Source organism: Anomaloglossus baeobatrachus, chromosome 6 (genome assembly GCF_048569485.1).
Source record: "Anomaloglossus baeobatrachus isolate aAnoBae1 chromosome 6, aAnoBae1.hap1, whole genome shotgun sequence".
In the NCBI taxonomy this organism is placed as follows: domain Eukaryota; kingdom Metazoa; phylum Chordata; class Amphibia; order Anura; family Aromobatidae; genus Anomaloglossus; species Anomaloglossus baeobatrachus.
This window is the reverse complement of record NC_134358.1, coordinates 102,277,013-102,293,412: the sequence shown is the minus strand read 5'-3', so window position 1 is coordinate 102,293,412 and position 16,400 is coordinate 102,277,013. Positions and strand designations below refer to the sequence as shown.

Sequence of the window (16,400 nt, the reverse complement as noted above, 5' to 3'; positions counted from 1 at the left end):
GTCGCGGGCGGAGGAGGGGACGCTGCGCTCTCCCACTGCTCGGGTCCGGCTGCCGCTGCTGCTGCGGCCTGCTGCTGCTCGGTGGCTCGAGCGATGGGCCGGATCCCGGAGACTCGAGCGGCGCTCCTCGCCCGTGAGTGAAAGGGGTTTGGTTTTTGGGATAGTTTATTGTCCGTGACGCCACCCACGGCTGTGGTGATTGTATGGACACCACCGCTGCTCTGTATGGGAATCCCGGGAGCGGTGACAGGGAGCAGCAAAGTTGTTAGTTCTCCCCTCCGTGGGTAAGGGGTGGTTGTCCCGGGGCCCAGTGATGAGTTGGGGGATGAGGGATGGCGGGGCCGGTGCAGGGCTTGGTGGGGTGCAGGGACACGGGGGCAGCGCTGTGCCTCATGGCACTGTGATACTCACTCAGCCTGAGACGGTGACACAGTTCTCGGTAAAACACACGGCTGGAAAGACGGTTCCCACGGACGGCTGCTGTTGCTTTTCCCCGGTAGTTGATGGTGACGGTCCCTTTTCCTGTACCTATGTCTATGTTGGTAGCGAAGGGTTCCCACCGGTAACCCGCTCCCCGGCTTGGATATGGGCCGGAGGAGCCCCTCTTTGCCTGCAGGCGCTGGCCCTGAGATACTGGTGCCTTGACGGTGGCGGTGTCTCTCTCTAACGGTTGGACTGTTGCCTTCAATCGGGACTTAGCTGTTGGGAGACCCAGGAGGTCCCCTTCACTGACGGATTTGGCAAATTCACGGCGACTCCTAGCCTTGCCGGGATCCGAAAGGCCCCTGCCAATGGTGCTGGCTCCTCTTCGTATACTGCTCCGGTACCGCCGGGCCACCACCCATCCACGGTCCTTTCGGCAACCTCCAAGCAGCCTCTCCTGCAGACAGTCACCGCCGTCTGCTGACCTTGCTGTCTCAGTCCGGGGCACACACCCGGACCAACTTCAGGCTTTCTCAACTGTCACTTTTTCTCCTTACTCTCTTGCTCCTCTACCACTTCACTGTTTACTCTTTCAAACTCTAACTCTATCTGTCTGGTTTTCCCGCCTCCAGGGCTGTGAACTCCTCGGTGGGCGGAGCCAACCGCCTGGCCCACCCCCTGGGGTGGACATCAGCCCCTGGAGGAAGGCAACAAGGATTTTTGTGTAGCTTTAGTGTACCTATCCGGGGTGTAGGGTGTGGTGGTGTTATGACCTGTGACCCCTGGCTTGCCCAGGGCGTCACATTCCCCCTTAGCAAAATGCAGACCGTCCGCGGGCTGCCCGTCCAACACCGATTTTATTTTTCTGAAAAAGGTAAACATTTGAACAATTAGAAAAACATCATCCCACAGCAGGAGGCACGGTACTTAAACGTTACGGAACATTAAAACGGTTGCTGCTGCCGCTCTCTCCCACCCAAGTAACCTGGCCCTGATGCTGCCTCTAAGAAACAGGCAGCACCCCTTGACCCCAGTCCTGAACCAGTTACCCGAGCGGGATCTGTCCTTCCCCTCCAGAGGGTAGCCACCGGTTCCTGTGGTGGCTGGGCCCCAGCCTGCTCTACTGCGGGCCCTCCCTCCAACCTGCCACTCCAGAGGCGGTAACGGTGCTGCAACAAACATATTTTTATTTACAAGCCACTAACGTTTGTGGTTGCCCTGCAAGTTCACGAGCTTGTCCATAGAGAGTTCCCTATGCATCTTTTTGAAGGGTCCCTACGGGGACAACAATGCCGGCAACGGCCGGTTCAATCACGGTGCTGACAATCAGGTTACTCCATCAGTTGATCACTTTCATTTTTCTCTTACAAAACTTTCAAACTTTGAACTCTTCAAACACACACTGATAGTCCCCACGGGGACCGCCGGCTTAACAATCCATCCTCAATCGCGGGGCTCTAGTGCCACCTTCACATGGTGCACCGCTGTGGACCCCGATGGTAGCTCGCTGCGGGTCATCTTCCTCCATATTCATGCGGGCATGCACATCCGCTCTACACCCCTCTCGGGCATCGATCTCCCTGCGCAGCTGCTGTTGCCGCCGCTCCCAGCCGGGAGCACTTTCTGTTTGCTCCGGTTCAGCGTGTGCGGGGGACGGGCCCAGCCAGAGTCCCTCCATGTCGGCTACGACCGGCACCTTCAGTAATGAGGGACCCCGCTGTGACATGGCCTGCTCTGCCTCCTGGCAGCTGCATCCCCGCCGTGCCTCCGGTGCATCTTTGCTGACGGCTTCAGCCTTCGGCTTCTTCCATGGAAGCGGATCAGGGCGGTCACGAGCTTCTGCTGCAGGTCGGTCCACCGGGGCGGATTGGCAGGGTACCGCTACCGGTGGTGGTGGTAGCGGGCCTAGTGGCGGGGCAGCAGCAGCCAACACGGGTAGCGGGGGAGGTAGCAGGGCGAGCGGGTATGGACCGGGTCCCTCAGCCGCGATGACCGACCCACTAGGGGCACAGGGGCGTGGGTCACTTACCCTCCCTTCCAAGACTCCCTCCACCTCGCGTCTCTGTATGGCCGCCACCACTTCCGCCATGTCGGCCTCCCACTCCTCCAGGAGGAGCTGCATGCGGACCTGCAGATGGCTGCTTAGCTGGATGGTCCGGACTTCCACCTACGCTGCGGGGCCAGGCGCGGGGACCACGGTGTTGTCGGTCGGACTCAGCATCTTTAGCAGCGGCCCCTTCCAGGAACCAGTCAATGGCCGCAGGGTCCTGGCGTCCCTGCTTCTATAGCCGCAGCTACATGCGTCCAGTCGCCATTTCGTCCCCCTTAGCCTCTTTCCGGCCCCTCCTCTATCGGGGCGGGGTTTTGGCCTTCGCACTTCTGCTACTCGAGAAGACGCTCGAGCGGGAACTCTTCGCGCCAAAGATGGTGGCTTCTGAAATTTTCCGGCCGGACACCTCCGGCGGTCACAAGGCGCACCTCTACCCAACGGCAGAGCGGTAAGATCCTGTTCGTGACGCCGAGTTGTCGCGGGCGGAGGAGGGGACGCTGCACTCTCCCACTGCTCGGGTCCGGCTGCCGCTGCTGCTGCGGCCTGCTGCTGCTCGGTGGCTCGAGCGATGGGCCGGATCCCGGGGACTCGAGCAGCACTCCTCGCCCGTGAGTGAAAGGGGTTTGGTTTTTGGGATAGTTTATTGTCCGTGACGCCACCCACGGCTGTGGTGATTGTATGGACACCACCGCTGCTCTGTATGGGAATCCCGGGAGCGGTGACCGGGAGCAGCAAAGTTGTTAGTTCTCCCCTCCGTGGGTAGGGGGTGGTTGTCCCGGGGCCCAGTGATGAGTTGGGGGATGAGGGATGGCGGGGCCGATGCAGGACTTGGTGGGGTGCAGGGACGCGGGGGCAGTGCTGTGCCTCACGGCACTGTGGTACTCACTCAGCCTGAGACGGTGACACAGTTCTCGGTAAAACACACGGCTGGAAAGACGGTTCCCACGGACGGCTGCTGTTGCTTTTCCCCGGTAGTTGACGGTGACGGTCCCTTTTCCTGCACCTAAGTCTACGTTGGTAGCGATGGGTTCCCACCGGTAACCCGCTCCCCGGCTTGGATATGGGCCGGAGGAGCCCCTCTTTGCCCGCAGGCGCTGGCCCTGAGAAACTGGTGCCTTGGCGGTGGCGGTGTCTCTCTCTAACGGTTGGACTGTTGCCTTCAATTGGGACTTAGCTGTTGGGAGACCCAGGAGGTCCCCTTCACTGACGGATTTGGCAAATTCACGGCGACTCCTAGCCTTGCCGGGATCCGAAAGGCCCCTGCCAATGGTGCTGGCTCCTCTTCGTATACCGTTCCGGTACCGCCGGGCCATCACACGTCCACGGTCCTTTCGGCAACCTCCAAGCAGCCTCTCCTGCAGACAGTCACCGCCATCTGCTGACCTTGCTGTCTCAGTCCGGGGCACACACCCGGACCAACTTCAGGCTTTCTCAACTGTCACTTTTTCTCCTTACTCTCTTGCTCCTCTACCACTTCACTGTTTACTCCTTCAAACTCTAAGTCTATCTGTCTGGTTTTCCCGCCTCCAGGGCTGTGAACTCCTCGGTGGGCGGAGCCAACCGCCTGGCCCACCCCCTGGTGTGGACATCAACCCCTGGAGGAAGGCAACAAGGATTTTTGTGTAGCTTTGGTGTACCTATCCGGGGTGTAGGGTGTGGTGGTGTTATGACCTGTGACCCCTGGCTTGCCCAGGGCGTCACACTACCATATGCTATTTAAATGTGAACTAAACTTTGTAGCCAGTGTTCACTAGTAAAAACAGTAAGTAGTGTAACATTCAAGAGACGAGGGAATAGCACTCAGCTAATCATGGGAGGGTAATGACCACCATACACATTGGATGAAAGTTAGCCGAATCTGCTGATTTCTAGTAGATCAACTGACTACCTGATGTGTAAGGAGGCTTCCAAATTTTCCCCTCACAAATCATGTTGAGAAAAAAGGATCTGGAATTTGGACCTTTGATGCATGAGGTAGTAGATGAGGTCGGGGTAGATGAGTAAAGCCCACTTTACACGTTGCAATTAGTTGTACAATCGCATTTGCGATGTGACACGCCCAGGTTGCATACGGGATCTTATGAGATTGCACGTTGGTCGTTCATTTGCTGTCACACGTGCGTTAGTAGTCTATGTTAAATTGGTCAATTTTATGTGCGATCCTTTAGATCATGTGTTCTGTGACGTATGCATTGGGCACCTTTTTTTTTTTTATTTATTGACTTGCCAAGCGTGTGTACTGTGTAGGGATGCGTTTTTACTATGTCATCTGCCGTTCAGCTCTGCTACATGGCCGCTAACAGCAGACACAGACAGCCATGTAGCAGAGCTGAATGGCAGATGACAGCAGACACAGACAGAGCCGCACTGTCAGAATGAACTCGGGTGAACTTCACCCGACTTCATTGTCATGCTGCGGCTCTGTCTGTGTCGCGCCCTGATTAGCGGTCACCAGTGAAGGACTCACCGGTGACCGCTAATCTCCTAAGTGACTGAAGTTAGCAGCCCTCTCTCATACTCACCAATCCCCGATCCCCAGTGCTGCACGGCGTTCACACTGCTCCGGCGGCTTTTACTGTTTTGAAAAAGCCGGCCGCCCATTAAACAATCTCGTATTCCCTGCTTTCCACGCGCACCGGCGCCTGTGATTGGTTACAGTGAGACACGCCCCCCACGCTGAGTGACAGGTGTCACACTGCACCCAATCACAGCAGCCGGTGGGCGTGTCTATACTGTGTAGTGAAATAAATAATTAAATAATTAAAAAAAACGGCGTGCGGTTCCCCCCAATTTTAATACCAGCCAGATAAAGCCATACGGCTGAAGGCTGGTATTCTCAGGATGGGGAGCTCCACGTTATGGGGAGCCCCCCAGCCTAACAATATCAGCCAACAGCTGCCCAGAATTGCCACATACATTATATGCGACAGTTCTGGGACAGTACCCGGCTCTTCCCGATTTACCCTGGTGCGTTGGTAAATCGGGGTAATAAGGAGTTATTGGCAGCCCATAGCTGCCAATAAGTCCTAGATTAATCATGTCAGGCGTCTATGAGACACCCTCCATGATTAATCTGTAAATTACAGTAAATAAACACACACACCCGAAAAATCCTTTATTAGAAATAAAAAACACAAACATATACCCTGGTTCACCACTTTAATCAGCCCCAAAAAGCCCTCCATGTCCGGCGTAATCCAGGATGCTCCAGCGTCGCTTCCAGCGCTGCTGCATGGAGGTGACCGGAGCTGCAGCAGACACAGCCGCTCCGGTCACCTCCACGCAGGTAATGAAGACAGCCGCGCGATCAGCTGCTGTCACTGAGGTTACCCGCTGTCACTGGATCCAGCGGTGGCCGCGGGTAACCTCAGTGACAGCTCAGCTGATCGCGCTACTCACCTCAGTTGCTGCGTGGAGGTGATAGGAGCGGCGGTGAGTAGCACGATCAGCTGAGCTGTCACTGAGGTTACCCGCGGCCACCGCTGGATCCAGTGACAGCGGGTAACCTCAGTGACAGCAGCTGATAGCGCGGCTGTGTTCATTAGCTGCGTGGAGGTGACCGGAGCGGCTGTGTCTGCTGCAGCTCCGGTCACCTCCATGCAGCAGCGCTGGAAGCGACGCTGGAGCATCCTGGATTACGCCGGACATGGAGGGCTTTTTGGGGCTGATTATAGTGGTGAACCAGGGTATATGTTTGTGTTTTTTATTTCTAATAAAGGATTTTTCGGGTGTGTGTGTTTATTTACTGTAATTTACAGATTAATCATGGAGGGTGTCTCATAGACGCCTGACATGATTAATCTAGGACTTATTGGCAGCTATGGGCTGCCAATAACTCCTTATTACCCCGATTTACCAACGCACCAGGGTAAATCGGGAAGAGCCGGGTACTGTCCCAGAACTGTCGCATATAATGTATGCGGCAATTCTGGGCGGCTGTTGGCTGATATTGTTAGGCTGGGGGGCTCCCCATAACGTGGAGCTCCCCATCCTGAGAATACCAGCCTTCAGCCGTATGGCTTTATCTGGCTGGTATTAAAATTGGGGGGAACCACACGCCGTTTTTTTTAATTATTTAATTATTTATTTCACTACACAGTATAGACACGCCCACCGGCTGCTGTGATTGGGTGCAGTGTGACACCTGTCACTCAGCGTGGGGGGCGTGTCTCACTGTAACCAATCATAGGCGCCGGTGGGCGGGGATAGCAGGGAATATGAGATTGTTTAATGGGCGGCCGGCTTTTTCAAAACAGTAAAAGCCGCCGGAGCAGTGTGAACGCCGTGCAGCGCCAGGGATCGGGGATCGGTGAGTATATGAGAGAGGGGGATAGACTGACATGGACTGAGAGTGAGGGACAGAGATAGTGACGGACTGACAGAGATTAGTGAATGACAGACATTGTGAGGCGCTTCAGAACGCAGCTTTTCAGCTGCGCTCTGAAGCAGACCTTTTATAAGCTGCGGTGCAGAGCGTACACCTGCGCACATAGCATCAGACACCAAAATCGTATAAGGGATGTCACACGTTACAATTCACTAGGTTCGTGCAACAAAACGCTCAATTCTAGAGAATGATACGATGTGTTTGCGATCAACGGTTTTTCGTTCAATCCTGATCGCACGTAGATGTCACACGCAGATACCTCACAAACGATGCCGGATGTGCGTCACTTACAACTTGACCCCAACGACGGATTGTGAGATATATTGAAGCGTGTGTAGCGGGCTTAACTCTCTCATCTAACCCAAGATTGCTGGTAGCAACTTTCTCGCTTCTCCCTGTTGAAAATATATGACTGCTTGGTCAGGCCAATCACTCATGTGTATGGGGGTGTCGGGAGGGAAAGATCTGTCTGCTGGGTGAACATTTGGCTCAGAGCTCTCATGTGTATGGTCCATAGATTCATAGATTTTCTGCTCAGGCTTAAAAGGAACGGATCAAGTCCAATATGCACCCAGAACCACGAGCAGTTCAGGGTGTATATTGATGATCCCTGCCTAACCATTCCTGTGTACAATAGCAAAGATAAAGGGAGCTTTAGAAAAAGTATTTCTAAAGATCTTTACCGAATGCTAATGAGAGAGGGCACTAGTCCCCTGAGCGTTAGTTTTCCTGCCAGTTGCCCCCATTAGCATGTTAGTACACCCCTGTGGGCGTGCTAACATGCTAATTAAAACGCAGCGTCACAGGATGATCTCACTCACCTCTCCAGCTGCCATCGCGTCCGACGGGGGATTTCGGCTCAGTGCGCATGACCCGGGGTTTGGAACCACATGTGCCCCTTCCATTGAACAATCAATGGGGTTTCAAGACCCTGAATTTTATGTATTAAAACTACTAGACAGTGGCTACAACATACCAAAAATACTGGTGCCTTTTTCAGTGACAGATGGGCCTCTAGACCCCCTGAAACACTAGGGCGAGAGTTAAATCAGTACTTTGTTCTTGCCACATCTGAAACTCCCTACCGACAAATTATACACAGAGAACATTCAACAAAAATCAGTATTTTTAGCAATTTCATAGACATTATTTGCCTGACCATCTACTGTGTATGGGTCCTGGCTCTCTCCCAATGACGTCGGTCTTGCTGAATTCTACTGACTAGTCCTTTTGTTCTCTTGGGTGAAAACCGCAACCAGAGATTGGCTGGCTTATTCTCCTCTCCTTGATGAGAGTTCACGTGTATAGAGGAGTCATAAAGGAGAGTTGTCGGCCCAAGAAATATTCAACCTCCAGCAATCTAAGGTCCTTTCACGCATCAAATTTTTGCCATCAGTCACAATCTGTCGAATTTTGAAAAAAACTGATCCGGCGACTGATGCTTTTTCTCATCGACTTGTATTAGCGACAGATGGCGATACGTTTAAAAAGGTTTGTCCATCGGATGGAGACGACGGCCACAGTAACGTTTTTGTGTACGTCGAAAAAACGGACAGCGACGGATCCATCGCCATCCGTCATTTGGTATAATGGAAGCATCTGGGCGTAGGATCCGTCTTAATTCGTCAATTGACAGAATCCGTTTTTTTAACTTGAGCATGCTCCAATTAATTATTTAGCCCCCAGCTAGTCGGATCCGTCGAAAAATGGACTCGTCGCATCGGTTTAGCCACAATCTGAAAAGGATCCGTCGATCCGTCAAGAAAACGGATTGTGACTGATGGCAAAAAACTGATGTGTGAAAGGGGCCTAAGGTGTAAGGGCACCTAAATAACAAGGAATCACTGTAAAATAAAGATTACAGACAATGTGATTTAAGCTGGCCATGCACATAAAATACCTATCAGCCAAACTTTCATTTCACAGACAGCTATCTCTCCCAACTCGCCCATGCACATAAACTTTGGCCCGTGGGATCAAATGTTTTTAATATGGAAAGCAAAGAAACTCCTGTCAGACAATTCTGGCTGTAGATTATTTTCTGAAAGCAAAAGGTTGAGGCACTGAAATTCCAAATGTCGATTTTTCTCTCCCAACCAAGACATAATTTATTGAAGGAGGCTTCAACATCAGATAATTTGTCTTTTGTCCCAGAAAATGAAGGGGTTGGCAACTTTAATCTAATGTGCATAGCGGCAGGAGCCTCGAAAAACCATTTGGGATTTTGCTAATTATAGTGTCACAGCTTTTAAGGTTGAAGGTAATCTTAAATCCATCGAATTTAATCTATAGTCTAAAATGTTCATCCAAAGGAAGGCAAAACCCTCATTGGGCAGACACTAATAACTCCATATGAAGGGAAAAATTCCTTCCTGACTCCCCATATGGCAATCGGACTTGTTCTCTGAGTCAAAGTCCCATCACAGAATCTAGTGCCCATAAGCTGTAATATTTCATTTTTCTAAAAAGGCATCCAAGCCCCTCTTGAATTTCAGTAGCGAAATGACTAGTGATGAGCAAGCACCAAACTGCTCGGGTGCTCGGAACTCGAATTGAGCAGGTCGGATGCTCGAACATGCTCGACTTGAATACCGAACATAATGGAAGTGTATGGAAAACCTCAAGAATTTTTCCAGAGGCCCCTAACAAGAGGGAGAGGAAGGCCGGAAAGAGAGTAGATAGAGAAGTGTGAGAGAAATATACGCCAGGCAGGGAATTGAGCATGTCGAGTACCCACGCGATACTTGAATGAGTACCAAGTGTCTAGAGCACCCTGATGCTCGATCGAGTATCAAGCAGTGCCAACCACTTTAGCTCATCACTGGTAACGACAGTTAGAACATCATGTGGCAGAGAGTTCTATAATCTCACTACTCTTACAGTAAATAATCTGCTTCTGTGATGATGATGATGATGATGATGATGATGATGATGAAAACTTCTTAACCCTTGGCATAGAGGATACCCCTTGTCATCATTGCAGGCCCAGGTGTAAAAAGATCATTACAAAAATTTCTGTCCCCTCATATATTTGTTTATTGTAATAAGATAATCCCTAAACCTTTGTTTTTCAAAACTGAATAATCACAAGTTTAATAACCTGTTTTGGTACAGTCAACCCATTCCATTTGTAACCTTGGTTGCTCTTTTTTGCACCCACTTTAGTTCAGCTATGTCCTTCTGATATACCGAAGACCAATACTGTACACAGTATTCTAAATGTGGTCACACTTGTATAGAGGCAAAACTATGTTCTTCTCATGAGTATCTGTACCTCTGTTAATGCATCCCATTATTTGCTTAGCCTTGGCAGCAGCTGCCCAACACAGTTATTAAAGTTGAGTTTGCCGACCACCCATACACTCTTTTTCACTCACTTTTTCAATGACAGTTTACTTAATGTTTTACAATTTAGTACATAATTATACATTTTGTTTCCACTGCCCAAGTGCATAACCATACATTTATCTACATTAAACTTTAATTACCATTTCTCAGCCCAAAACTTCAACTTAAATAAATCCTGCAGTAACATTAAATTATCATCCTATGTGTTGATTAACCTGCAGAGTTTAGTATTATCTGAAAATAATGAAATTCTACTATATATGCCCCCTACAAGATAATTAATAAATTGTAAATAAGAGGGCCCAATGCTGACCCCTGTGATAACTCACTGTTAACTGTGGCCCAGTCTGTGTGTGTTCCATTAATAACATCCTATGTTTCCTATCACTGAGCTGTTAACCCAGTTACACATATTTTACAATAATTCCATTACTCTCATTTTATTTACCAACCTTTTGTGTGACACCATGTCAAACACCTTTGAAAAGTCCATATAGAACAACATGCATTACATTCCGCTGTTACAGTCTGGAATCTTACTGCCTCATATAAACTGATTCTATGAGTTTTTTCAGGCCTGATCCCTAAGAAACCCATTTTGATACTGAGTGTCACGAGGGTGGGTGTGGGTCCTGGGACCGGGCTCACCCTAACGGGATGTGACTAAGCAATTACCTCATCTTTACTAGAGCCTCTGATGCTGAGGTTAGGCTTGTGCTGGAAGGTAGCCTGCCTGGCGTTCCCTATTTTCCCCTTACTGGAGGAGATACTCACCCGGCTTTAAGAGGATGTGTCTTGCTGCAGCAGTGCTACTCCTGTACTGACATCCCCTCCTCTGCCAACTTTGCAAACTTGCTGGAGTGTGCTAGATCCGAACTAGCCTCCCAGGCACTCTTCTTTCCACCCTGCCTTCTGTTACCAGCTAGCTGCCTCACTATGATGCAGCTCCATACTACGATCCTCCCCCACATCTACTACAGCCAGCAGCTGCATAATGAGCATCAAACTCCTTTTCATATTGTCAATGGATCTCAGTGTTGTTAGCTGCTCATTTAGATCCAGTACCTTGACTTCCAAATGCACAACCTGCACACATCTCGCACAGCAGTATGCACACTCATAAAGCTGGTCAAGAATTGCATGTATGCAAAAAGATATACACTGGATTTTATTGTCAATAATGGAGCACATTTTCCTAATGGGGATTACACAAAACAGAAATATTAATAAGTAAATAAACAAGTAAATGTAAACAGCGACTTAGGTTACTCTCTTCTAAACTGCCTAACTTCAAAATCACTCAATCACAAGTCACACACTTAAAGGGAACCTGTCACCAGATAGAGTATGTCCCCTATAAACTGGGGCCACCACTAGTAAGCTCTTATACAGTCATATGAAAAAGTTTGGGCACCCCTATTAATGTTAACCTTTTTTCTTTATAACAATTTGGGTTTTTGCAACAGCTATTTCAGTTTCATATATCTAATAACTGATGGACTGAGTAATATTTCTGGATTGAAATGAGGTTTATTGTACTAACAGAAAATGTGCAATCCGCATTTAAACAAAATTTGACCGGTGCAAAAGTATGACCACCCTTATCAATTTCTTGATTTGAACACTCCTAACTACTTTTTACTGACTTACTAAAGTACTAAATTGGTTTTGTAACCTCATTGAGCTTTGAACTTCATAGGCAGGTGTATCCAATCATGAGAAAAGGTATTTAAGGTGGCCACTTGCAAGTTGTTCTCCTATTTGAATCTCCTATGAAGAGTGGCATCATGGGCTCCTCAAAACAACTCTCAAATGATCTGAAAACAAAGATTATTCAACATAGCTGTTCAGGGGAAGGATACAAAAAATTGTCTCAGAGATTTAAACTGTCAGTTTCCACTGTGAGGAACATAGTAAGGAAATAGAAGAACACAGGTACAGTTCTTGTTAAGCTCAGAAGTGGCAGGCCAAGAAAAATATCAGAAAGGCAGAGAAGAAGAATGGTGAGAACAGTCCAGGACAATCCACAGACCACCTCCAAAGACCTGTAGCATCATCTTGCTGCAGATGGTGTCAATGTGCATCGGTCAACAATACAGTGCACGTTGCACAAGGAGAAGTTGTATGGGAGAGTGATGCAAAAGAAGCCATTTCTGCAAGCACACCACAAACAGAGTCGCCTGAGGTATGCAAAAGCACATTTGGACAAGCCAGTTACATTTTGGAAGAAGGTCCTGTGGACTGATGAAACAAAGATTGAGTTGTTTGGTCATGCAAAAAGGCGTTATGCATGGAGGCAAAAAACCACGGCCTTCCAAGAAAAGCACTTGCTACCCACAGTAAAATTTGGTGGAGGTTCCATCATGCTTTGGGGCTGTGTGGCCAATGCCGGCACTGGGAATCTTGTTAAAGTTGAGGATCGCATGGATTCAACTCAGTATCAGCAGATTCTTGACAATAATGTGCAAGAATCAGTGACGAAGTTGAAGTTATGCAGGGGATGGATATTTCAGCAAGGCAATGATCCAAAACACCGCTCCAAATCTATTCAGGCATTCATGCAGAGGAACAATTACAATGTTCTGGAATGGCCATCCCAGTCCCCAGACCTAAATATCATTGAAAATCTGTGGGATGATTTGAAGCGTGCTGTCCATGCTCAGCGACCATCAAACTTAACTGAACTGGAATTGTTTTGTAAACAGGAATGGTCAAATATACCTTCATCCAGGATCCAGGAACTCATTAAAAGCTACGTGAAGCGACCAGAGGCTGTGATTTTTGCAAAAGGAAGATCTACAAAATATTAATGTCACTTTTATGTTGAGGTGCCCATACTTTTGCACCGGTCAAATTTTGTTTAAATGCGGATTGCACATTTTCTGTTAGTACAATAAACCTCATTTCAATTCAGAAATATTACTCAGTCCATCAGTTATTAGATATATGAAACTGAAATAGCTGTTGCAAAATCCAAATTGTTATAAAGAAAATAGGTTAACATTAATAGGGGTGCCCAAACTTTTTCATATGACTGTATACAGCATTATAGAATGTGGTATGAAAGTGCCTAAGCCAATCTCTATAACATAAAAAAACAGCTTTTATTATACTCACCTGCATGGCGGTCCTGTTGCTGGATGTCACTGGACTCAGTCCGACACCTCCCATATTCTTGCGATGGCCATCCTTCTTACTTGCTCCATTTGGATGATGCGCCCTACGTCATCAACACAGAATCCTCCATTGTGCTCCTGTGCACTTGTTTCTGCCCTGCTGATGGCAGATTGCAGTACTGTATTGCATATGCTCGGGCACTCTTTGACTGTCACAATGTTACTTCAGGATAGTGAGGGACAGGGGACTCTTATGCTGTCCCTTACGCCAGCTGACCCTAGGCTATCCCTCACCTCCAGATTACGCCTAATGGTGGAGACGTTGGAGTCCTGTGCCCTTCTATACTCCTGAGGAATACTACTCTAATACCCCCTCCCCCAGTGAGGGATGGGGAAGGAGTGAGATGATAAACAGATAAGGACAGACAAGGGAAAACTAAAACTCTGACACACTGCACACTCACAGGAATAGACAAAGAGAGACTCATTTGAAAAAGAAGAGCAGTAGTGCAGCCACATAAAGGCAACAAAGGTAAACTCCACAACCGCACACAGCAATAGGTATCCCACCAGATAGTCTGGATCCGCACACCTTGCAAGAACAACTAAGTCCAACTAATATAAATTATAGCTGGCACTAATGGAAGTGTCCAGTCAGCATATGCAGGAGGAGAGTAGATGTGATTGGTTCCCCCCAACGTGATCGAAGTTAACTCACAAGCAGACCAGCAGAGATTAACTCTTGCTAACAGGCCTATGAACTACCAATCTGTTGGTCAACGCTGGAATCAGTCTGCACTGATTAGAGACCTCAGACAAGTTATCAGGCAGGGTGTCAGAATCAGTAGTCTGAACAAACCTGACGCCGCCATTACAGTCGGTGAAGTTTGTAAAAATCTCAATATAACATTGACATTTCCCCACGTCTGCACATTACAGTACTTTGCTCTGCGTGCACTATAGCAAAGAGACATTTGCGTGTAAAGTAGCGTAATGGAGGCCTCTGTATGAATGACATAGGACACATCATTCACATGAAGTAAGGAAGGAGGACGATGCTCGCAAAAAAATTAGAGGTGCTGGACCGAGACCAGCAACGCCCATCGGACCCGGCCACCCTGCAGGTGAGTATAATAAAAGCTGTTTTTATGTTATAGAGATCGGCTTGGGCACTTATATACAGTATTCTAGAATGCTGTATAGAAGGGTATACTGGTGGTGGCCGCAGTTTATAGGTGACAAATCCGGTGACAGGGTCCCTTCAAACTAAATCACACTTAGGAACAAATGACTCGCAAGCTCTTTCACACTCGCTATAGCCAATGATTTAAATATAATTGCTTTTTTCCTTAGCCGCAATCCAACCTGCAACTAACTGCACTGTCTGCAGGGCTTATATTAATTACATCACTCAAACCTGGGACATGACTATGTAAAAGTTTATATAGTGTTTTTTTCAGCTATTCCTCCTTGTGCTGAAGTGTAACAAATTGTCTTTCATAACTGAAAACATACTTCATGTAATAAAAAGTCTTTTGGGGGTTTTTTTTTCACAGGAGAGGCATGCTGCCGAGGTCCGTAGGAACAAGGAACTCCAGGAAGAACTGTCAGGCTGAAAACATACCAACATTAGTCACTTATTTGCCTATATTTACGGATCATGCGATAACAATATGGAATATGTATGACATCACAAAATCAAAAACAAAGGAAAAAAAATGACAAGAACTCATGATGAACAAAAAAAAATCAAAGAAAAAAAACTAAAAAATGTCGTCTCTTGCAGAATGATTTGCTTCATGTTAAAAAAAAATAAAAAAAAAATGTGGGTCTTATTTTGTAAATACTTACATTTTTGTTAAAAAATTACAAGTATTGCATTATGCAAGTTATTTCATAATCTTACATGTCCTGTAACAGGCTTTAGGTGTCGTCTCTTTCTTCTAGAAATGATTTTGCAGAATCTTTCCAAAATACCCATGTCAAATTTCATTCCTTGCCGCCTTTCTTTTCGTGCACAACATACAAGTAATCACTAGGCCGGTGGTGGTGAGGATCGCCATCATTGAGCCCTACTGGATATTTTGTAAGCTTTCCACTTTGTTAATTCAGTCTTTATAACCCAAGTACAATGTTATTACATGTCAGTGTCCAGAGAGATTCTTATTGTCGGAATTTGGAAATGCTCCCTCCTTGTGTGTCATGGTAAGACGTTTACAGTAATTTCCGGTGTAGGCTAAACTGCTATTCCATTAGTTTGGTAGTTTGTAACAGCTCGGGAATAGATGTCACTGTTTTTGGTGAATTAGACTACATATAAGAGGCACATAGGGTCTAATAACAAACACTTGTAGTGATAGAGTAACACAATTTAGCAACCGATTTGCACAAAGTCCTATCATAAGCAAATCTGGCCCTAGTTCTCCCAGCATTAGCTCCCTGTACTCTCTCTGCTATACTGCAATGGTCAATAAGGACTATGTTATACAATAATTCCGTATTAACCCTGTAAGATTACTATTCTTATCGAACTTGCAGAAATTTACTTTTGGTTCAGCAGTAGGAGCGGTTCCTTCACGATCAAAATCCCAAATGCTATCAGTAAATATACAAGGATCATTAGACAGGGTGCACGTGCCAAGTGTGGAGTTGCCTAACAGCCGCCAAGTGTCAAACATAATTGCGATTTTGAAATTGTTCCTGCCCCATGGAAGTTGCTGCCTGCATATTCTACTCTTCATTAGTGCTATTTCCTGTATGTTATTGTGAGCAAGCTGTGGTTAATAAAGAACTGGGGTTCTGAGAACTTACAAATGGCTGTGTTTATTTACTTAAGGAAAACCTCTGAAATATCTGTTTTAATATAGGCTTCTATGCAGTGGAGTAACTAGACTCTGATGAACTCCGATGCAAACTTTTAACCTGGTCCACCACCTCTATGCTCATCACATGTATGGGCCCTTGTGGTGTCACAGATCCTGTGAAAACATGTTCACCTTCTCATGTAACCATGTCCTCTATCTTGTCATAAGGTTCCAAATCCTTGCTTCTTCCTGTAATAATGTTCCCCATCCTG

At 47.5% G+C, this 16,400-nt stretch overlaps 1 protein-coding gene across 1 annotated transcript in view; it reads left to right on the top strand.

Moving 5' to 3' along the window:
- STMN2 (stathmin 2) overlaps nt 1–16,138 on the top strand; it is a 77,308-nt gene extending 61,170 nt beyond the window's left edge. The window contains exon 5 of the mRNA XM_075353151.1: nt 14,881–16,138. Within this exon, the coding sequence (XP_075209266.1) occupies nt 14,881–14,940 (60 nt within the window). The 3' untranslated portion in view covers nt 14,941–16,138. The remainder of the gene's footprint in view (nt 1–14,880) is intronic.
- The last annotated feature ends 262 nt before the right edge of the window (nt 16,139–16,400 follow it).